The sequence below is a fragment of the Leptodactylus fuscus genome, chromosome 3, assembly GCF_031893055.1.
Source record: "Leptodactylus fuscus isolate aLepFus1 chromosome 3, aLepFus1.hap2, whole genome shotgun sequence".
NCBI classification, from domain to species: Eukaryota; Metazoa; Chordata; class Amphibia; order Anura; family Leptodactylidae; genus Leptodactylus; species Leptodactylus fuscus.
This window is the reverse complement of record NC_134267.1, coordinates 25,717,159-25,741,395: the sequence shown is the minus strand read 5'-3', so window position 1 is coordinate 25,741,395 and position 24,237 is coordinate 25,717,159. Positions and strand designations below refer to the sequence as shown.

The 24,237-nt window shown below is 46.7% G+C and overlaps 1 protein-coding gene across 3 annotated transcripts; it reads right to left on the bottom strand.

Annotated features, from left to right (window-relative positions):
• Positions 1–1,768: 1,768 nt before the first annotated feature.
• PPP2R5D (protein phosphatase 2 regulatory subunit B'delta) lies at positions 1,769–19,521 on the bottom strand. Of its 3 annotated transcripts, XM_075267259.1 has the most exons (16): positions 19,353–19,521; positions 17,465–17,569; positions 14,323–14,494; positions 13,902–14,104; positions 13,667–13,777; positions 13,376–13,468; positions 13,160–13,290; positions 12,594–12,653; positions 12,306–12,414; positions 11,883–11,936; positions 11,195–11,365; positions 10,297–10,424; positions 9,071–9,172; positions 6,427–6,499; positions 6,196–6,312; positions 1,769–2,549 (listed from the first exon to the last, which is right to left on the bottom strand). In XM_075267259.1, the coding sequence occupies exons 1-16, from the start codon at positions 19,458–19,460 to the stop codon at positions 2,412–2,414; spliced, it is 1,875 nt and encodes a 624-aa protein (XP_075123360.1). In that variant the 5' UTR covers positions 19,461–19,521; the 3' UTR covers positions 1,769–2,411. The 3 variants fall into 3 exon arrangements, with proteins under 3 accessions (XP_075123360.1, XP_075123361.1, XP_075123363.1); XM_075267260.1 differs by lacking the exon at positions 6,196–6,312; XM_075267262.1 differs by lacking the exons at positions 17,465–17,569; positions 19,353–19,521 and adding an exon at positions 16,022–16,041.
• Between the last annotated feature and the right edge of the window lie 4,716 nt (positions 19,522–24,237).

Here is a 24,237-nt window from a genome sequence, read left to right as displayed (position 1 = left end):
AGAGTGTTGTGGCCCCTTCAGGCAGCTGATGTCAGAATTTGGACCCCAAAGGCTCATCCGTATAAGAAATCCCCTTTAATACCTCAGTAGAAATAATAAGCTAAAAAACAAACAACAAAACCTCCAAAAAAATTGCTCTGAAAAAGTTCTCAGCGCACACAGAGCATTGCAGGATTCTGCTTATAGGATTCCATACAGACCAGCAGTGTCCTTACTACCCCATCCACTGCCAAAGTCACCTACAATGGACATGGAAGCATCAGAAATGGACCATAGAGCGCTGACCGCAGGTGGCCCCGTCTGATGAAGCCCATGTGGACGTCCGGGGGCCTCACCTACCTGGCAGGTGGCTTCAGGCTGCCCTATAGAAAGAAACAGAGTGATCCACGGCAGTGTGTTTCTCATTAACCATCAATAGACATTCCTTTGACACCTACCTAAACATTATACTGACACACACACACACACACACACACACACACTATGGCAGCGGTGGCCTCTGTCAGCAGGATACTACCCCCCCCCCCCCCCCCCCCCAAACTGGTCAGGTACAGTGTGAGGAATAGAAGGCACAATGGCAACAGCGATAAATTCTACAGATCTCGAGCTGATCGAGGCCACACTGAGCAACTTACAGGACTTAAAGGGGTTGCCTGAGAGTCTTTAGTCTTACTGCCTCTGGGGGTTTTAGATGGCGTGCCTAGGGGGTTCTGACATGAGGTCACATGATTGGAGCCCCCACTTGACTCCACCTTCTCTCCTGTTTTCACTACTAGATACCTGTGCTATGTATGCTATGGGGGCTGGCATGCCATAACTACCTATGAAAACCAGAGAGGAGGCGGAGCTACGTGGGGGTCTGGGTTAAGATCAGATGACCCACAGGCTACACAGGTAGTTCTGGTTCCATACAGCACATACCTCTGCTTATCCCTTACCTGTATCCAGTTCTTGGCCTGGTCGGTCCCTGGTCCTCCCCCATATAGGTGCAGAGCTAAGTCAGTGCTCTTGTAGATCCACCTCTCACAGATTCTGGCACTGGATTACGTGTTTCAGTATATCCATAGGTGCCCGTTCCCTCTTGTCATATATAATATATATGTATTTATTTGCTCATCTATATAACTTCACCTGCCCTCTTATTTGCTGACTCGGTGCTGCCCCCTACACAGTAAATTCACCATTAACACCTAATCTTGGCCCTGTCGTACTCTCAATCAGTTCAAAGACTTAAAAGCACCTCTATCAATATCTGCTCCTCCACCAATTCTTGTGCAGCTGGAATTTTTCCTCTGGCCCCCACTGTTCCTGAGCAATTGGTGGTTAGTTTTTGTGTCTGATATGATAATTTCCCTAATGTCCAGTGGGTGACATCAGGCGCGGGGGGAGGGTTGGCGTGACTCAGAGCACCAATCAGAAGCAGACTGTGTCAGAGCTGAGTCACACCCCTCTTCCCACTTTTGTCTGTCTGACACCACCCACTGGTTATTAGGGAGTCTAGTTACATATCAGACTCTGAAACTAACAGTACTGTTTGTTCAGGAACGGTGAGGACTAGAGAAAAACTTCCAACTGTGCTGGAATTAGTGGAAGGGTGGCTATTAAATCATGAAACAAGCTCCAGTTGGAGGACGGTTGTCTTTAACAAAATTTGACTGGCTAGTTACTAAATGGGATGTCAAGACCAGTTGTGTAGCTGTATACAGTGGTCTAGCGTATATGGGCCTGTCTATACTCAGTCACATGACTTTATAACACTTTAAGTCAGTTTTAATGATTTGTATTATTTATTATTTCTTTCCTAAGAGACAATGAGCCAATATCTCCCCTTCGTCAATCCACACAGCCACGTGGCCTCACCCCGGATGTGACCAGGCCCAGGATCACAAGTTTTGAGTGAGGACCAAGAGAATTGAGAAAGGGAAAGGAGGCTGAACACCCGGGACAGTCTCAGGCAGATCACTTATGGAGTGCTCAGGGTTTCTACAGGCGTCCGGCTGTGGCTTTTGCAGTTTTGCCCTTGCAGACGTCGGAGCAGCGGCCTTCACCATGAGCGAGGACATGACCGCTTTGGGACTTACGAAACCTCTTCAGGTTCTGAAGCATTAAGAACGTTCCAGAAATGCAGAATTCTAATGAGTGTCTTGCATGCATGGCCAAGAAAGGAGGGTGACCGCTCCGGCCCCCGTACGTCCTGCGGTGCTTGTCCTGTGTGTGAATGTTCATGACGTTGAAGTATAAAAAGTTTAAGAACAGATTAAGATGGATGGAGCTTCATGAGTGGCGTCTCCAGACTAATCCGATGAGACCGGAGGACCTCCTGGTCATAGACTGGTGTCATGGGAGGGTGGAGCCCCCTTTCTCTCATGTCCAGGGTGGCAGGATGTCATAATGTCCCTGATCGCAGGGGGTCAGAGGGTCTCCTTGCTGCTACTCAAATACTCCTCTGCTCTCTTGTGGGACTCCAGCGCTCTGATGGTGTAAATATCCTGCGGAAGTTCGGATTTCTTGCTAAGGAGCATCTGCTCCTGAGGAGAAGTACGCGGCACCTGGAGGAGAACAGAAAGACACGGGTGACCATGGGGGGACAGTAGACAGGGCCAGAACTACTCAGAGTGGAAGGGTTGTGGTTTTAGGGCTCTGTTCACATTATAGTTGATTCCTCCATCACTAGACTCATGGGAATGGAAAAGGTGCCAACACTGGCCGCACCTGTATACACCATAGGATACTTCTAGTATATACCGGTTGTATGGGGTTCTACAATACAGTGCAAAAGTTCAAGGCAGGACAAAGGTCGCACCGAATACTGACGGGATTTACATTTCTCTTTTCTTCATCCACATTTCTGAAAGTATTCTTAAAGGGATCCTATCATTAGATACCCTTTATCTCTGACTAACAAGTAGGAATAGCCTTAAGAAAGACTTTTCTTCTCCTAACTTTAGAGGTCTTCTCCACGCCACCGGTCGGTAAAAATCCAGGTTTTCTTCGGTACACAGAGGAGTTCTCTCGCAGCGCTGGGGGTGGTCCCCAATTCTGCGAGAGAAATCTCCAGCGACGCATCCATCTTCTTCTGGAACACCCTCTCCCTGTGTCTTCTTCCGTCCTGGGTTTCAATCTTCAAGGCCTCAGGCAGAACTGACTGCGCATGCCTAGAAGTAAGCTGGTGTAAGCGGCCATTTTCTTGTGGCCCCGGCATGCGCAGTCGGCTCTGTCTGAGGCCTAGAAGATTCAAACCCAGGACGGAAGAAGACACAGGGAGAGGGCGTTCCAGAAGAAGATAGAGGCGTCGCTGGAGAGCTCTCTTGCAGCATTGGGGACGCCCCCCGTGCTGTTTGAGCGCTGTGGACCACCCCCAGTGCTGCAATAGAACTCATTTGCATACAGAAGAAAACCGGGATTTCTACCAAACAGCGGCGTGGAGAAGACATCTAAAAGTAGGGGAAGAATAGTCTTTCTTAAGGCTATTCCTACGTGTTAGTCAGAAAAGAGGGTATCCAACCATAGGAGTCCTTTAATTTGCACCATTTCCCCATCACCACATCTGCCTAAAACTTTTGCACAGTACTAAAGGTTTACATTACGAGCACCAAACATGATGTGAACAGAGCCTGACGGGACACGCAGCCGCTGGTGAAGCAGACACATTCTGCACAGTGAGCGGACTATGAGCGGTCTGTATTAAGACCATGTTCACAACTGCAGTGAAGCCTCGGAAGCAGAATCCCTCTAAAATTCTGGATAGAGTCCGGCAAGCACAAAAGCATCGAATACCCAACTGACTCCATGATAGTCCATGTAATCCCTATGAACAATGCAGATGTGAACATGTCCTTATACAGCCATCACCACAAGCACAATACTGATTCTCATGTAGGGAGATTCTAGAACTTCCAAATCCAAGATACAGACGGCAGTGCCAGGAGGCACATGGGGGGAGGGAGGGGGGGTCACAAGGACACAATGAGGTGGGGTTATGGTGAAAACTCCTTCATAAATCAACTGGATGCAAACAGTATAAGGATGAGAAGATGAAGATGAGGAAGGACAGGAGGCTGCTATGTACAAAGAAAAAGCAAAACCAGGACTGTGGCCACTCACCAGCAACTGACTACAATAGTCGCCTGTCACCACCAGTCTGTAGCCAGTCATAGTAGGTCACCATCAGTCTGTAGCCAGTCATAGTCCGTCACCATCAGTCTGTAGCCAGTCATAGTCCGTCACCATCAGTCTGTAGCCAGTCATAGTCCGTCACCATCAGTCTGTAGCCAGTCATAGTCCGTCACCATCAGTCTGTAGCCAGTCATAGTCCGTCACCATCAGTCTGTAGCCAGTCATAGTCCGTCACCATCAGTCTGTAGCCAGTCATAGTCCGTCACCATCAGTCTGTAGCCAGTCATAGTCCGTCACCCGACTACAACCATCAGTCTGTAGCCAGTCATAGTCCGTCACCCGACTATAACCGTCACCATCAGTCTGTAGCCAGTCATAGTCCATCACCCGACTACAACCGTCACCATCAGTCTGTAGCCAGTCATAGTCCGTCACCCGACTACAACCATCACCCTCAGTCTGTAGCCAGTCATAGTCCATCACCCGACAACAACCGTCACCATCAGTCTGTAGCCAGTCATAGTCCATCACCCGACTACAACCGTCACCATCAGTCTGTAGCCAGTCATAGTCCGTCACCCGACTATAACCATCACCATCAGTCTGTAGCCAGTCATAGTCCGTCACCCGACTATAACCATCACCATCAGTCTGTAGCCAGTCATAGTCCGTCACCCGACTATAACCATCACCATCAGTCTGTAGCCAGTCATAGTCCGTCACCCGACTATAACCATCACCATCAGTCTGTAGCCAGTCATAGTCCATCACCCGACTACAACCGTCACCAGTCTGTAGCCAGTCATAGTCCGTCACCCGACTATAACCATCAGTCTGTAGCCAGTCATAGTCCATCACCCGACTACAACCGTCACCATCAGTCTGTAGCCAGTCATAGTCCGTCACCCGACTACAACCATCAGTCTGTAGCCAGTCATAGTCCATCACCCGACTACAACCGTCACCATCAGTCTGTAGCCAGTCATAGTCCATCACCCGACTACAACCGTCACCATCAGTCTGTAGCCAGTCATAGTCCGTCACCCGACTATAACCATCACCATCAGTCTGTAGCCAGTCATAGTCCATCACCCGACTACAACCATCACCCTCAGTCTGTAGCCAGTCATAGTCCATCACCCGACAACAACTGTCACCACCAGTTTGTAGTCATAGTCCATCATCCAACTACAACCGTCACCACCAGTCTGTAGCCAGTCATAGTCCATCATCCAACTACAACCATCACCTGTCTGCATTAACCTGAGGCTAGTCATCATCAGTCAATCAACTAGAACCATCACAGGTCATAGGTCATCACTAGAGATGAGCGAATAGTATTCAATCGAATACCTCGCTCCCATAGGAATGCGTGTAAGCGGCCGAGCACCAAGTGGTTAAGCACATCGAATATTCACTGCTCTTAACCCCTTGGTGTTCGGCTGCTTACACACATTCCTATGGGAGCGAGGTATTCGATCGAATACTATTCGCTCATCTCTAGTCATCACCAGTCATAGCCAACTACAACAGTCACCTGTCAGCACCAGACAGATTAGAGAGTAACATAAGAGGTGAAGAAAGAACCAACATTCAGTTTAGGGGAGGTGGGAATGACGTCTGCTAACCGAACAATCTGCCTGAGGAATCCATCAGACTCACTGACTGTCAATCATAAGAATCAGCAATATTGGTGACTGTCACTAGGACTAAGCATATACTACAATGGCGGTATCTGTACAACGTCACAAGCTCAGAACAATGCTCCATACTAGAGACTGTTAACATGTCAGGTCTTAGAGGTGTTGTACCAACTATTACTACTGGGGCCCCACAGATCCCTAGAAAATGGAGGGAGTGGATGGGTGCATGCTTGGCTTGCAGCTCCATCAGGATGAGAGAACTGGACCCCTATATTCAGACTCTACCGATAATCTACCCCATCGACCGGGAATAACTTCTAAAGTTGGTACAACTCCTTTAAGGGAAAGATTTTGGCCTTTCTGAGGATTGGTGATGGCTGTGAGGGGCAGAATGAGAGTGTGTATGGGGCCATGAAGGGTAGCTGTGGTTCTTCACCTGCACAGCCTCAGTCTCCATTGTCTTCTTTAGGATCTGAATATCCTCAGCGGTAGGGGTGTCTGTCTCCATGGAGCAGATCAGGCTGAGAGCAGGAGGAGAATTAAACATTGTGTACTGAGGAGGCGACGAGACAGAGAGAGAGAGAGAGAAAAACTGGGTGAGAGACTCCTCCAGACCTGAAAACCATCGGGAGACAAAGCACACGAGCTGCACGCAATACATGTCTACCTGGGGATTTAGCCGCGCCATTTCTTCAATCCGATTCCACATTTCTGCTCGTTCTCTTCCTCGGATCTTCCCCCTGGAGAATGAGATATAGAAGAATGTGCAGGAAACTCGCCAGAACTGCTGCACCTCGGCCCCTCCATCAAATCCAGGAGGATTTGAATGTCAGTTATTCCCCCTGACTCCCCAAAACACATGCATGCTGGGTTGCTAAGTGTGCATGTGTTTTAATGGAGAGAGAAGAGCAGATTGTTGCCAATATCCTCTGAAGGGGCTTCAAGCTCCAAAAAAAATCTTGACTAATGAAATTAAACATGCCTAATCCTTCCTGACCCCAATCATCTGCCATACCCATAAGAAGGTCGGCCGATCGCATCAGAATCAGCGGCTTCACTGACTTCTCACTTGTTATAGGGGGGAATTTAGAGGGGTTTTCTGGCTTATAAATTTATCACTTATCCTTAACCCCTTCCCGACATCCACCGTACTAGTATGGCACATGCCGGATGTTTAAACATGGCGGCTGCTCGGGAGCCGGGCAGCCACCATAGATGTCCGGTGTCTACTGTTTTACACAGTAGACACCCAGCGCTAATGTCCCCAGTCGGTGCTTGCATTAACCCCTTTGGCGCCTAGGTCTAAGCTGACCGAGGCGCTATTTTCCAGGCGGCAACCATTTTGCCGGAAGTTGCCGACACCCGAAGCAAGCTCCGGGGCCGGGATTGTGTTGTCATGACAGTGGGGAGTCTGGTGAAGGCTCCCCAGCCTGTCATTCAATGGATTCTATTGCAGGCTACTCTCCGTAGCCTGTAATAGAAGAGCTGGGTTTTTGCAATGCATTAGCATTGTAATGTATTGCATTAGTGATCAGACCCCCTGGGGTTCAAGACCTCTAGGGGGGTCTAGTACATGCATACAAATTTAAAAAAAAAAAATTATTAAAAATAAAATTTCAAATCACCCCCCTTTCCCTAGAACACATATAAAAGTACTTCAATACAGTGAAACATACATATTAAGTATCCCCGTGTCCGAAATCGCCCGCTCTACAAATCTATACAAATATTTTTCCTATACAGGCAGGAAAAAAAGTCAAAAGTGCCAAACCGCTGTTTTTTCACTGTTTTGCCTCTGATAAAAATGTGATCAAAAAGTGATCAAAGCAATATCAATTCCCCAAAATGTTAGAACTAAATAGAACACCCAACCCCGCAAAAAAAGACGCCCTATGGCCTCGTACACAGAAGTATAAAAAAGTTACGGGTGTCAGAATATGGTGACTTATAGAAAAAATTTTGGCACAGTTTTGGATTTTTATTAAAGAGTTAAAATGTAAATAAAACCATAGAAATTTGGTATCCCCGAAATCGTAACGAAACAGAATACAGGTGACATGTCATTTTGGCTGCACAGTGAACGCTGTAAAAACAAAGCCCATAAGAAAGTCGCACAAATGCAGGTTTTCTTCAAATCCCCATTCTGATTTTTTCCCATTTTCCCAGGACATTATACAGAATAAATAACGGTAGTACCTTGAAGAAAAATTTGTACTGCAAACATTAAAGGGGTTGTCCCATGAAAAGCAAAAGCATCCTATCTATACTGATAGTTTATGTGGATTTAAATTTAGGGGGGGTAGTTTAATATAACATTTACGGTGCCTGAATAGTCTTTTTACAGGCTATTCACGCATATGTGGGCTCTATCAGCATGATTTTGCTGATAGAGTCCCTTTAAGACTTTTCCTAAATACATTGCTTTATCAATACTGCTTTGTTTGGCCGCTATCTTAATTTATTCACTTCATTGTTTACACTTTATTTTCTATGGCCACTGGGCTTATCTGCTCAGTCCCCAAGTGACAGCTCTCAGGGGGGGGGGGGGGGGAGGGGCTGAGTGCTCAGCAGCAGCTCTGAGCTGTTTATGTCTGACAAGTAACAGAGCTCCTCAGATAGGGGAGGGGGGAGGTGAGAGCTTCGAGAATACTGTGCTGTCTATTTTTTAGCTCTTCCACTTATCTGATAAGGGCTGAGATAGGGAGTCCATTACCTCTGTACGTACAGACAATATGTCATTACTAACTGCAAACATAGCAGATAGCAGAGCAAGTGAAATCCCAATGTGCAGAGAAAACCAGGAAGTGAAGAGAGCACACAGCCTGCAGGTTGGTGAACAAGGGTTATGGGAATACCCCTTTAAGATCTCATATGGCTCTGAGAGTGGAAAAATAAAAAAAAAAAAGTTATGAGGTTTGGAAGGAGGGGAGTCAAAAATGAAAATCGAAACTCAAAAAAATGCTGTCGGCGCGAAGGGGTTAAGGACAGGTCATCAATTGAAGATCAGCGGGGCCTGACACCTGTTTGAAGCACTGGATCTGATTCACAGGACATGTGACCGGTCATATGACCAAAACGCAGCTGCTGTTTGGCACAGTCCTTGGTTTTTAGCTCTTTCAAATGATAGTCAGTTCACTGGCGGGGGTCTCAGATGTCGGACCACCACCGACCTTCAGCTGATGAGCTATTCTAAGAATAGGTCATCAATTGATAAGCCTGGAATACTCTTTTAAGAGAGGATACTCGGAAGTCTCCGCTATCTCCTCCCACAATTTCCCTACACTTCACTCATAACAGACAAAGCTGCAGACCTCTGCTTCTCGGCCTTGTACTGCTGGGTGCAGTCGTCAAAGAGCTTCTGATTCATCTCCATGAAGAGTTTCAGGGCGTTGTAGATCAGTCCGTGTATAGTCCTGCAAGAACACACATAGCTATAAGACTCACAAGCCTACATTTAAGACATTGTAAAGAGCTGACGTGTCACAACTTTACAAGAATCACAGACACACATACAAGTCCTACACGACACAGACACACATACAAGTCCTACAAGACATGTAGACACTAGAGATGAGCGAGTAGTATTCGATTGAATATCGAATACCATTATAGTCTATGGGAAAAAACGGGACTGTTGTTCCGGTTTACATGGAAACCAAAGTTCGACACACTGGATCCTCCAAGTTCAGGAAGTAGCAGGACGAGGAGCGCGAGGAGGTTTTTGAATTGAATTCAATGGAATTTTCCTGTGTGGTATTCGACCGATACGAGTATTCGATCAAATACTATTCGCTCATCTCTACTAGACACACATACAAGTCCTACACGACACGTAGACACACAAACTACATATCACAAATCCTTTTCTTAACACCAATAAGAATAACAATTTCTTGAGACCGATCTATATTCATCATCACACGCCATGTAGATACTATGTCAAAGTTGCAAATCCGCCAAGCCGTCCGTACATCTCAAGTTACGAGCTTCCAAGGCTGAGGAGTCAGCACCGTGCACGCTTTATAAGAGAACAAGAAGCTCAAGACACGTCAGCGCCAGTGAAGACACAAAGGAGACCCTGAGGTCAGTGGTGAAAGCCTTTACTGAGAAGAACTTTCTAGCCTCAAATAAATGCCCAAGTTTAGAGAGTCGCAGACTGGTAGAAAATAAACTAGCAGAGAGGAGCGCGACAAACAGAAGATAAATCACCAGAAAACGAACTTAACACAGGATGAAAGACCAGAAATGGAGAACAAAGCAGAGAGGAAAAGCCACCAGATGACCGAGACAAAAATAAACAAACCAACGGACAACAAGCCCAACACAGAGAAGATAAACCACCGGACAAGGAGACCCAACACAGAGAAGATAAACCACCGGACAAGGAGACCCAACACAGAGAAGATAAACCACTGGACAAGGAGACCTAACACAGAGAAGATAAACCACTGGACAAGGAGACCTAACACAGGGACAGAGTAGGAAATAAAGAGGCCTCCAGAGAACTGGGACACTTCAGCTTCTCTCTCTCACTTACTTGTTCCAGTGGTTCTTGGAGTTGCGGTACAGCGATGGGAACATGATTGGTAGAATCTGCGCAGCGTTGTCACTCATCAAGCTCAGGATATACTCATTATTCCAGTAGTAAAGTGCTCGCTCTGCCACCTGTAAAAAGGAAACACGGAGTATAAAATGCCAATCTTAAAGAGAACCTTTCATCACTTGGGGCATATGCGGTTTTATATACCGCTAGAAAGCAGACACTGCGCTGAATCTGTGCCTCCGGTGAAGAGCTATCGGTGCCGGTACTGTAGCTCTTCACAGTCAGAAGGGCGTTCCTGACAGTCAGTCAGGAAGGCCTTACCGCATAGCAGTGCCTATAGCGCTGTACTGTGAGAGTGGTGAGGAACATCTCCTCCCCTCCTGATAGTACTCGTCCATAGACGGAGGGGAGGGGGGCGTTCCTCCCCGCTCTTACAGTACAGCGCCATAGGTGCTGCTATGAGGAAGGGCGTTCCTGACTGACTGTCAGGAACGCCCTTCTGACGGTGAAGAGCTACGGTAACGGGACTGTTAGATCTTCACCTGGGACAGAGATCGTGAAAACCAACAATGCGTTGAATTCAGTGCACGGTCGGCTCTCTAGCGGTGTATAAAACCGCATGTGCCCCACGTGGTGAAAGGTCCTCTTTAAAAACATACCCCCATTGAATGTGAGACTGCACTACCCTCATGCTGTGTCACCACCATCCACTCTCAATCGGTTCTACAAATTGTTCGACCTCACACAATCACAGGCTGCCCCACATGTTGTGACAGCCCCATCCAAGGACAGACTGAGCTGACAGACAGGCTTTGTGACAGCATCCTGCAACAGACTGTGGGACCACATTATACGCTTATAGTGATAGTAAGTGTATAAAGGAACAACCTACCTGGAAGTGGGGGCTGGAAACACACTGCGCCAGCTGCCTGAACAGGGGCTCCATGATCTTGGTAAATTCTGAAGGCTCCATCACATCTAAAATCTCTTCTAGTTCATTCAAGAACATGACCTCCTTGGGGCTGTGAGTGCGAGGCCAGAAGCGCAGGAGTCCAGAGATGACCTGAGGGACAAAACCAATACAGAGTCATGTGACTGTGCAGATCGAAGAACCGCATGCAACTTTCATCATTGTGTAGCTTCTCAGGGTATGTTCACAAGGAGTTTTTTTGCAGGTGGATTTTGACGCGGAATCCACCTCAAAATCCACCTGCAAAAACGTCTCCCATTCATTTCAATGGGAGTCATTCGCTTTTTTTCCCGCTAGCGGTAAAAAGAGCGGCATGCCCTATCTTCCCGCAGATCCTGTGGCTGAGTTAGTCGGGCCGTCCGCGGCTCGAGACTTACTCCTGATTAGATCCATTCATTCGGGCCTAATCTGGAGCGGGATACCGGTGCACTGCATAAGCATCCTGTTGCGGCTAGCCGCGTGGAAAAGTCACACAGCGGAAACCTTTTACGTAGTGCGAACTTACCCTAAGACTTTCTAAGGAACAAAGGTTTTTACTACATCCCGATATGTAAAACCAGAGGAGTCACAGAGGGAGGACACGGTATTATCATGACAGTAGATTACTCACCGGTTCTGTCAGGGTACTGTCCTTCTCCAAAAACTGCACCACACAGTACGCCAGCTGCAAGGAGAGAGCGAGACAAAAGGAGGTTACAGAGCCAGGAGGAGGCAATGGCTGCAGTCACACAAGTCACATGGCTGGAGGGATGGAGAGGCAGACGTGTCACATGGCTGGGGAATTGGGCTACGAGACCAATAGTGGCTGGCTGTACCAGTGGGAAAACTGGAAGGGGTTTTCCTCTCAAGCCAATATGATACAGAGCACCCCATTATCTCCCCCAAAAAGTGACAAACAAGTACAAATTTTGTGACATCATCACCCAGTTCCCTGACAGGACACACACATGATCACATGCAGCAATTACAAGAAGCCACAATGTTCCCTACTGCGCCCCTACAGTCTGGGCCTGGAGCAGCACATGAATATTACCTGCGGGTGGTAGACGCTCAGGGACTTGGCCTTGTGCAGAGGTAACAGGACTCTGATCAGAAACATCTTGTGCTCTTCTTTAAGGGGAAGTGCGAAGCCATTAATAATGCTGAAAGGAGAAAGTGAATGGGAAAGGTCATCAAATAGAGTTCACAATACATGGGGTCATCTGGGGAGCAGTGCCCAAATAATCGCAGGCCATCACTGAAGACACTGGCCAGGGGAAAGAACTGAGGAGCGGAGTTGTGGAGAGACCATCACCCCCATCATCTATACACACATACATACCTGCCAAGAATCTCCAGAAGTTCAGCGATTCCATTGTGATGTTCCGTCTCATAAATAAACCTAGGAAAAGACAAATCAAAGGTTATAACCACACCCACCAGTGATGACATCATCCCAATCCACCTCAGATGACATCACATCACCCACATCCACCCCTGATGACATCACCCGCATCCACCCCTGATGAGATCACATTATCCACATTCACCCCTGATGACATCATCCCCATCCACCCCTGATGACATCACCCGGACTCACCCCTGATGACAACACCCACTCCTGATGACATCATCCCCATCCACCCCTGATGACATCACATTACCCACATTCACCCCTGATGACATCACCCACATCCACCACGGTCATCATCCTTGAAGTCTATGAATTCAGTTTCACCCAAACTAGAGCAAATGAAAAGTTGAGGCGATTCCTACGACAACCAATCATAATGCTGATGAAAAATGGCAGCGGGGAGCGGACGGGTCACCATGAGCGGCTGCAACACTTTTCTTTAAATTGTCCACATGACAACACAGAGGTCACCCTTACAACTATGGGGATCCCACCTGTAGAAGATATTATTAATGTGCCGCCTCATGTACGCTCGCAACCCCAGGAACTTTCCATAGATGCGATGCAGAATTGTCTTCAAGAAGTCTCGCTCTCGGGGATCTTCACTGTCAAACAGATCCAGGAGCTGAGGAGACACATGAAGAGGACACGCGTCACACATGGGGGTCTCCATCACATCGCACACGCTGACACACATCGTAACCACTTACCGACAGCACAAATTTCTGGTCGATGTATTTCTTTGCCACATTAGGTTGAAAGTCGGGAGACTCGAGAAATCGGAGGAAAAACTCGTAAACCAGCTGCGGAAGGAGAGAAAATACAAACTGTAAGTAAACGTCGTATCCAAGGGGCTGAGGAGACCGAACCCTAGAAGACACAAGCCTGCCATGGGGCGATACCCACATAACAAACACCACACACAGTCCTGCCCCTCGCACCCCCCATGACATGGGAACAGTATGACTTAGAATGGGGGAAATAGGGAAAACCGCCGTTACCTGTAGATGGGGCCACGCGGCCTCTAGTGTAGGCTCGTCCTCCTCCGGGTCAAACTCTGCTCCACTGGGGTTAGAGGAGGGCGGAAGTGGCCGGAATAAATTCACTGAAAACTGTACAGGACAAAACAGAAACGTCAGAGCTGAGCATACAATACCGCACAGATCGCTCCTGAAATGCTCTGTGCTGCTGATAATTTACAATAAGAAGGAAGAGAGGATCGGAGCAGGGTCTCACCATATGCACAGCCTCGGGGTAGATGCAGTCGGTCAGCACATCGCGGCTGTGGGTGATGTACTCCACCATCTCACTGAGCGCCGCTCTCTTCACCTCCTTGTATTTTAAGTCACTGAGAGGATCGGACACAAAATCGAAAAGGACACCGCACTGGCGAATCTTCTGAACAAACAGGGTCTCCCGCTCCTCCCCGGGAGGGCAATCTGCGGAGAGAAAGGGAAGTGACAAAACGGTGAGCAGCTTTACAGGGGTTGTCCAGGATTTAGGGAAGGTCAGGGGTGGCGGTAAAACAAAAAATAAGACACATCAACCTAACATCAATTCTCTGCTGTCCCGTCATGGTCCCCCCTCTCATGTCAGTGATGTCATGGCCTGCTATGTCTTGTTTGACAGCCGCAGTGATACACAATGGGGGTCTTACCTTTCAGAGGTGGGAGTTTATGGAGTTCTCTGTTCTTGCTCAGACTGAATCTGGATGAACTCTGCCTCCGCTCCCGCTTCACCACTTGCCCTCCACCGCCATATTGGATCTTGTTTAGCTGGGTTGGAGGCGGAGCACTGGGGCTGGGCCGCTTGTTCACACCCTGTTGAGCCTTTAGACATGAAAAATACACCCGGTCAGCCAGTGCCTCACACAACATCTTACACACATCAGACCTCAGGATCTACCCCTGGGACCACCTACCTGCAACCTCAGAGGACGATTCAGTCAGTAAGGGTAGAGTATACATGGTAATTTATGGTCAGGAAGCAACAAAACACAGAATACTGAATGTCTTGAGCAGAAACCCAGGAGGTTTATAAAAAAAAAAAAAAAAAAAAAAAAAAAAATAGTATATCTCCATACAGCACCGACACGCCCCTCTAATTACAACATGAAACGCCCCCTTACTCACAGCGTCCTTCACCGACACTACCCCCACCAGCACCATGGACACGCCCCCCTACTTACAGCACCCCCACCGACACGCCCCTCTACTTACAGCTCCCCCACGTCCCTACCGACACGCCCGTCTACTTACAGCGCCCCTACCGTCACGTCCCTCTACTTGCAGCACCGACGTGCCCCCCCTTACAGCATGAAACACCCCCAACCTACAGAACCAACACACCCCTTAACTTACAGCATGGACACGCCTCCCCTTACAGCATGAAATGCCCCTCTACTTACAGCACTGACACGTCCCCCTACTTACAGCTTGAAACACCCTCCCCCCTACTTACAGCACCGACACGCCCCCCTACTTACAGCACCGACACGCCCCTCTACTTACAGCACTAACACGACACAACCCTCTACTTACAGCACCCCCACCGACACGCCCTTCTACTTACAGCACTGACACGCCCCTCTACTTACAGCACTAACACGACACGACCCTCTACTTACAGCACTAACACGACACGACCCTCTACTTACAGCACCGCCATGGACACGCCCCTTTACAGCACTGACACGCCCCTCTACTTACAGCATCCCCGTGGACACACCCCTCTACTTACAGGACCATGGACATACTCCTCTACTTACAGCACCATGGACACGCCCCTCTACTTACAGCACCCCCACCGACACGCCCTTCTACTTACAGCACCCCCACTGACACGCCCTTCTACTTACAGCACTGACACGACACGCCCCTCGATACAGCACCGCCATGGACACGCTCCTCTACTTACAGCACCATGGACACGCCCCTCTACTTACAGCACCATGGACACGCCCCTCTACTTACAGCACCCCCACGACACACCCCTCTACTTACAGCACCCCCACGACACGCCCCTCTACTTACAGCACCCCCACGACACGCCCCTCTACTTACAGCACCATGGACCCGCCCCTCTACTTACAGCACCCCCACGACACGCCCCTCTACTTACAGCACCCCCACGACACGCCCCTCTACTTACAGCACCATGGACCCGCCCCTCTACTTACAGCACCCCCACGACCTGCCCCTCTACTTACAGCACCCCCACGACCTGCCCCTCTACTTACAGCACCCCCACGACACGCCCCTCTACTTACAGCACCCCCACGACACGCCCCTCTACTTACAGCACCATGGACCCGCCCCTCTACTTACAGCACCCCCACGACCTGCCCCTCTACTTACAGCAGAGTGACACGCTCCATGGGTTCTGAGGCTGAATTAGTTATGGAAATTGTCACAACATCGAACAGGCCACTTATTATACAGGCAGAATTCACCATAAAATCAGCATCAAATTACACCATGTGAACATACCCCAAGGTCTCATGCACAGGACTGTGTGTGCAGACTGCGGCTCTTCCGATGCTTCGTTCTGTTCTCATTTTTTTTTCCTAGGCCCTGCTCTATAAATATCATATCAGAACACGGGCTGCACACGCGGCCTTACACTCTAAGTTTCCCTTCCTCCTCTGAATCTCACTATAAATCAGAGAAAGAGGCCGAAGAGTCAGAGAGAGGATCGTCTGGCCGATCATATAGGAATCATCTGATGTGATACAAGGAATTATATAGAAGACTTAACATGGGAAGTAAGGATTGAATAAAGTAAAGTATTGGGGGGGGAATCACCGACAACTTCCTTTGTTTTAGCTCCAGAAGGTTCTGGCATTTTTGGACGATCCTTTAGATCTTCTCCACTATGGGAGAGCTTTAAAGGGGTATTCTGCTGGGATAGGCCATCCCTATCATGTAGGGGGTAGTTCGAACCCTGGGACCCCCAACAATCTTGAGAATGAGGGGGTCATAGTGCTAATATACCAATTTGCCCCATTCGAATTCCAACCTATACCTAAAGGAGCGGCTGCCACCACCCATGGGACAAACAGAGCGGCAGCCCGTCATTCTCAAGAGACTCCTCGGGACCCACCGAACATACAGCAGCGTCATCTTACAAATCTTGAGTCAGTGGGTGGGGACAGGTTTTGTTATTGCTCCACTAGGAGATGATCCCACTCACATTCTCCAACCAATCACAATGGGGCTTGTAGCGGGTTAACAGATTACCGGTGTACATAATGGTAAATCTGATGGTTCCCATAGCCCCACCCCCTGCACACCTTCATCACGCCCTCTTTTCAGGAAAACGGCAAAGACAATGCCAATTTAAAAAAAAAAATCAAAAAAATCAAGGGGCAACACGGTGGCTCAGTTAGCACTGCAGCCTTACAGCGCTGGAGTCCTGGGTTCAAATCCCACCAGGTACAATATCTGCAAGGAGTTTGCATGTGCTCCCTGTGTTTGCGTGGATTTCCTCCCACACTCCAAAGACTGATAGGAAAAAAAAAACCTACATTGTGATCCCTAATTGGGCTGCAGCCCCATAGCCCCGCCCCCCGCACACCCTTATCACACCCTCCTTTGTGGGGCTCACAATCTACCGAAAAAAAAAAAAAAAAAAAAACATACATGATTTTGTGCAAACAATTATGACTTTTTATGGCTTGAACACCAGGAAGCCGATGAATGTGCCGCAACACAACGCTATGACATCACAGAGTGAGACAGTCAGATGTGAGAGACATCAGCTAGAAAGCGCCAGCACTGACATGGGCACTCAGCACTCACCTCCTCAGCTGTGCCACCACCACCACCACCGCCACCGCCACCGCCTCCTCCTCCATCTTTACCGTTCTTCACTACACCTCTGCCCGCAGACACCTTGACCGGCTCCTAGTCCAGAAGAAGGAGGAACGTCACACAGCTGTCTCTGGCAGTTTGGTGCTCTCGCTTTCTGAAAACACAGTCTTTTCTGTCCGGATGGAGCTGTCTCTCTCCAGCTCTGTCAGTGTGGAGCGGTCTCTCAGGATACAAAGACGTCTCTGTCAGTACAGAGCTGTCTCTATGTCTTTGGATGCCCAGCCTTCTCTATCAGCACGGCACTGTCTCTGGGATAAACACATGTCTATCTTATGATAAAATGGTAATCTCTCAGTCAGGGCCGAGCCGACACTCCCTATAGACGCTCCACTCTCTCTCTGTCACTATTGACCTCTCTCCCTTCCTCTGTTGTGATGTAGTCTCTTGTCCCGGTCATACACATCACACTTGTCACCTCCTTTTTTTTTTTTTTTTTTTTTTTTGATGTGACATCATAAAATTTTTTTTCCAAGTTAACACTTTTGGGAGTTTAGTTGGTTCCCTTGGTGAACCTAAATAAGTAATTGAAGTGCTGCCCTGTGCCCTGTTATCGAGCCTCTCTGTCACTATCATGTCATCTCTCCCTAGGCCTCAGTATATAGCTATCTCTCTCAGCATGGAGCTGTAGGTCTCTTTGTCCCTCTCCTCCTATGTCAGTGTGGAGCACTTGTATTAAGCTGTCTCTTTCAATACAAAACTGTCCCATTTGGTATGGAGCCATCTCTTTTTTTTCTGTATCAGTATTGAGCTGTCTCACTCAGTATGGAGATCTCTCTCATTCTGGTGCGGTCTCTCCCTCTGTCAGTATGGAGCTGTCTCTTTCTCTCCGTATCAGTATACAACTGTCTATCTCGATATGGAGCCGTCTCTTTCTTTATGTCTCAGTATAGAGTTGCATCTCTTCCTCTCCATTATTGTGGAGCTGTCTCAGTATGCATCTATGCCTCTCTCAGTCAGTATGGAGCGGTCTATATCATCATGGTGTTGCCTCTCTCTCTCTCAGTATGGAGCTGTCTCTCTCTCAGTCAGTATGGAGCCATTTATATCATCATGGTGCGGTCTCTCCCTCTGTCAGTATGGAGCTGTCTCTTTCTCTCCGTATCAGTATACAACTGTCTATCTCAATATGGAGCCGTCTCTTTCTCTATGTCTCAGTATAGAGTTGTATCTCTTCCTCTCCATTATTGTGGAGCTGTCTCAGTATACATCTATCCCTCTCTCAGTCAGTATGGAGCGGTCTATATCATCATGGTGTTGTCTCTCTCAGTATACATCTATCCCTCTCTCAGTCAGTATGGAGCCGTCTATATCATCATGGTGCTGTCTCTCTCTCTCTCAGTATACATCTATCCCTCTCTCAGTCAGTATGGAGCCGTCTATATCATCATGGTGCTGTCTCTCTCTCTCTCAGTATACATCTATCCCTCTCTCAGTCAGTATGGAGCCGTCTATATCATCATGGTGTTGTCTCTCTCAGTATGGAGCCGTCTCTTTCTCTCTGTATCAGTACAGAGCTGTATTTCTCTTCCTCTCCATTATTGTGGCGCTGTCTATCATTATAAAGCTGTCTCTCTCACTCAATATGGAGCTGTCTTTCTCATTATGTTGCTGTCTCTCTCTGTCAGTCATTATGGCGCTGCCTCTTTCTCTATATCAGTATAGAACAATCTCTCTCACACACAGTATGAAGCGGTCTCTGTCTCTCTGATAATGGATCTCTCTCTCAGGGAGCTGTCTCTGTCTGTCTGTCTCTCTCCCCGATAAAGGAGCTGTCTCTGTCTCTCTCAGTCTCTGTCTGCACACAGGCGTCTCTCACCTTCTCTTTCTTAGGTTTATACGGCATCTCTTCCGATGTCTCTTGACGTCTCTCGTCCTCTCGGGAGGTCTCTGCGGATTTTCGGTGGCGTCCGACGTGTGACGTCATTCAGCCGGCGGAGTGACGTTGCCGCGTACGTGTTGCCATGGTAACAGCCTGGTTCTCGTTCTGTCTTTTGATTTTAACACGTGACGTCAGTCAGCTCGTCTACCCCCGCCCACAAAGACACGCCCTCTTGCGGCCGTTTTTCTCCACCTCACACCTTCTCCCGCCATATTTTACTTTGCCCTACAAAAATCTCATGAAACGTGTAAAATGATGTAAAGGTGTGATAGGTCATGTGACAGAAGAAGGGATTTTAGGGTTAATCATGGGACAAGGTCAGGTTTTATAGGGTTAATTCTGTGACAGGACTATCACGTAATAGGGTCATGGGTCAAAGGGTTAGTCATAAGGTCATCATGTGGAGATGTCAAAAAAAATCAGAGGATCAATCATGTGACTGGAGGTGGGACCACTGGGATAGTCATGTGACTGTATGAGGGATCAGTGGGACAGTCATGTGACTGGATAAGGGATCAGAGGGGTAGTCATGTGACTGGATGAGGGATCAGATTGGCAGTCACATGACTGGCTGATGGATCACTGGAGTAGTCATGTGACTGTATGAGAGCTTAGAGGGGTAGTCATGTAACATGATCGGCTGTTAAAAGAGCAGTCATGTCAGAGATTAGCGGGTAGATGTGACAAGGCGATACCCCGGGCATCCCTAGGCTTCCTTTTTGTTCACTACAACCTCTGGTTCCTACCTGACGATCACAATGTAACGTATAAGAGGACACTTGTCAGGGTCGCTTCTCCCATGTGGAGTCGGAGACATTTTATACAACAGGTCACCATTTCTGGTTAAAGTAGTGGCAGTGTGAAGAAGTGCAGAGGTGACCTCCTCGTGGGCTGACCTGGGGAGGAGAAGACACCACGACCCTCTAGAGTACAATGACCCTCTGTTCACAAGACAGTGACATCGCTTTGGGATCAAATCCAATAGGATGTACTGTAGGTACATGCCGTGTCCCTGAGGGCTTTACCACTTGGAATTTTGTATAATTTTTCTGTTTCTGCACATTTCCCTGTCTGTTATTTCCTTACTTTTGTAGCCCCTAAGCTCTGTACTGCCCTCCTTATTCTGCATTTTTGTTTTTTACTCCCTGCCTTCCAAAAATCATAACCTGTTTATTTTTCCATTCGCAGAGCCATAGGAGGGCTTATATTGGAGGGATAACTTGTACTTCATAATGGTACTATTCAATATACTGTGTAATGTACTAGAAACCTGAGAAAAATGGACGGAACTGGGAAAAAAACACAATGTGGCAATTTTCTTATGGCTTTCGTGTTGATGGTGTTTGTACTTGTGGTAAAAATGACATGTTCCCAATATTCTGCAGCTGAGTATATTTGCGGCTTATCCAATATTATATCTTTTTTTTTTCCAAATTTTAATACATTGAAAAAAGTAAATCTGAAATACAGAGCGATCAATAACAGAATAGTATACAGAGAGATTAGTAACAGAATAGTATACAGAGAGATCAGTAACAGAATAGTATACAGAAATACAGAGCGATCAATAACAGATTAGTATACAGAGAGATCAGTGGCAGAATAGTATACAGAAATATCAGTAACAGAATAGTATACAGAGAGATCAGTGACAGAATAGTATACAGAGAGATCAGTAACAGAATAGTATACAGAGAGATCAGTGACAGAATAGTATACAGAGAGATCAGTGACAGAATAGTATACAGAGAGATCAGTGACAGAATAGTATACAGAGAGATCAGTGACAGAATAGTATACAGAGAGATCAGTAACAGAATAGTATACAGAGAGATCAATGACAGAATAGTATACAGAGAGATCAGTAACAGAATAGTATACAGAGAGATCAGTGACAGAATAGTATACAGAGAGATCAGTAACAGAATAGTATACAGAGAGATCAATGACAGAATAGTATACAGAGAGATCAGTAACAGAATAGTATATAGATATACAGAGCGATCAATAACAGAATAGTATACAGAAATACAGAGCGATCAATAACAGAATAGTATACAGCAATACAGAGCCATCAATAACAAAATAGTATACAGAGAGATCAGTGACAGAATAGTATACAGAGAGATCAGTGACAGAATAGTATACAGATGGGACCACACGGTGGCTGAGTGGTTAGCACTGCAGCGCTGGAGTCCTGGTGTTCAAATCCCACCAAGGGCAGAAAACTACCTGCAAGGAGTTTGTATGTTCTCCCCGTGTTTGCATGGATTTCCATCCCATATTCCAAAAAGACATACTGATAGGGAAAAAATGTACATTGTGAGCTCTATCTAGGGCTCACAATCTACAAAAAAAAAAAGAATAGTATACAGATATACATAACAATCAATAACAGAATAGTATACAGAGAGATCAGTGACAGAATAGTATACAGAGCGATCAATAACAGAATAGTATACAGAGAGATCAGTGACAGAATAGTATACAGAGAGATCAGTAACAGAATAGTATACAGAGAGATCAGTGACAGAATAGTATACAGAGAGATCAGTGACAAAATAGTATACAGAGAGATCAGTGACAGAATAGTATACAGAGAGATCAGTAACAGAATAGTATACAGAGAGATCAGTGACAAAATAGTATACAGAGAGATCAGTAACAGAATAGTATACAGAGAGATCAGTAACAGAATAGTATACAGAGAGATCAGTAACAGAATAGTATACAGCAATACAGAGCGATCAGTATCTAAATAGTATACAGAGAGATCAATAACAGAATAGTATACAGAGATCAGTAACAGAATAGTATACAGAGCGATCAATAACAGAATAGTATACAGAGAGATCAGTGACAGAATAGTATACAGAGAGATCAGTAACAGAATAGTATACAGAAAGATCAGTGACAGAATAGTATACAGAGAGATCAGTGACAAAATAGTATACAGAGAGATCAGTGACAGAATAGTATACAGAGAGATCAGTGACAAAATAGTATACAGAGAGATCAGTAACAGAATAGTATACAGAGAGATCAGTAACAGAATAGTATACAGATAGATCAGTGACAGAATAGTATACAGAGAGATCAGTAACAGAATAGTATACAGAAAGATCAGTGACAGAATAGTATACAGAGAGATCAGTGACAGAATAGTATACAGAGAGATCAGTGACAGAATAGTATACAGAGAGATCAGTAACAGAATAGTATACAGAGAGATCAGTAACAGAATAGTATACAGCAATACAGAGCGATCAGTATCTAAATAGTATACAGAGAGATCAATAACAGAATAGTATACAGAGATCAGTAACAGAATAGTATATAGAGCGATCAATAACAGAGAGATCAGTAACAGACTAGTATACAGAGAGATCAGTAACAGACTAGTGTACAGATATACGGAGCGTGGATGGCAGAGTGTAATAGGACTATTGAAAGGACAGGCCGAAGAGCCTTCACTAGGCTCCTGGCTGTCATGGCAATTGATCACAATGATGTTCTGACGTCCCCTCTCCATTTAGCCCCTCACATCTAATTACATACATGTACATGATTTTGCTTAAAGGGGTTAAGACGTCACATTTACTGAAATCAAGAGCTATTTCAATCAAAAACAAATTAACAGACAAAGTTAATTTGATACACAGTCACACTAGCGCTGGGTTCTCTGCCATTCGGGTCTCCTGGGGGAGACGGGGAGCTGTCTGCTAAAACAGCGGTCACCTTAGACTCTGTGCAGGACTATATTGTCTGTCGATTGTGGGTGTACAGTCATAGCCAAAAGTTTTGAGAACGATACAAATATAAATTTTTACAAAGTCTACTGCTTCAGTTTTTCTAATGGCAATTTGCATATACTCCAGAATGTTATAAAGAGTGATCAGCTTAACAGCAATTACTTGCAAAGTCAATATTTGCCTAGAAAATGAACTTTATCCCCAAAACACATTTCAACATCATTGCAGCCCTGCCTTAAAAGGACCAGCTAACATCGTTTCAGTGATTGCTCCATTAACACAGGTGTGGGTGTTGATGAGGACAGGGCTGGAGATCAATCTGTCATGATTAAGTAAGAATGACACCACTGGACATTTTAAAAGGAGGCTGGTGCTCGGCATCATTGTTTCTCTTCTGTTAACCATGGTTATCTCTAAAGAAACACGTGCAGTCATCATTGCACTGCACAAAAATGGCCTAACAGGGAAGAGTATCGCAGCTAGAAAGATTGCACCTCAGTCAACAATCTATCGCATCATCAAGAACTTCAAGGAGAGAGGTTCCATTGTTGGCAAAAAGGCTCCAGGGCGCCCAAGAAAGACCAGCAAGTGGCAGGACCGACTCTTAAAAGTGTTTCAGTTGCGGGATCGAGCTACCAGCAGTGCAGAGCTTGCTCAGGAATGGCAGCAGGCAGGTGTGAGTGCATCTGCACACACTGTGAGGCGGAGACTCTTGGAGCAAGGCCTGGTCTCAAGGAGGGCAGCAAAGAAGCCACTTCTCTCCAGAAAAAAACATCAGGGACAGACTGATATTCTGCAAAAGGTACAGGGAGTGGACTGCTGAGGACTGGGGTAAAGTCATTTTCTCTGATGAATCCCCTTTTTGATTGTTTGGGACATCTGGAAAGCAGCTTATTCGGAGAAGACGAGGTGAGCGCTACCACCAGTCTTGTCTCATGCCAACTGTAAAGCATCCTGAAACCATTCATGTGTGGGGTTACTTCTCAGCCAAGGGAATCGGCTCTCTCAAGTCTTGCCTAAAAACACAGCCATGAATAAAGAATGGGACCAGAATGTCCTCCAAGATCAAC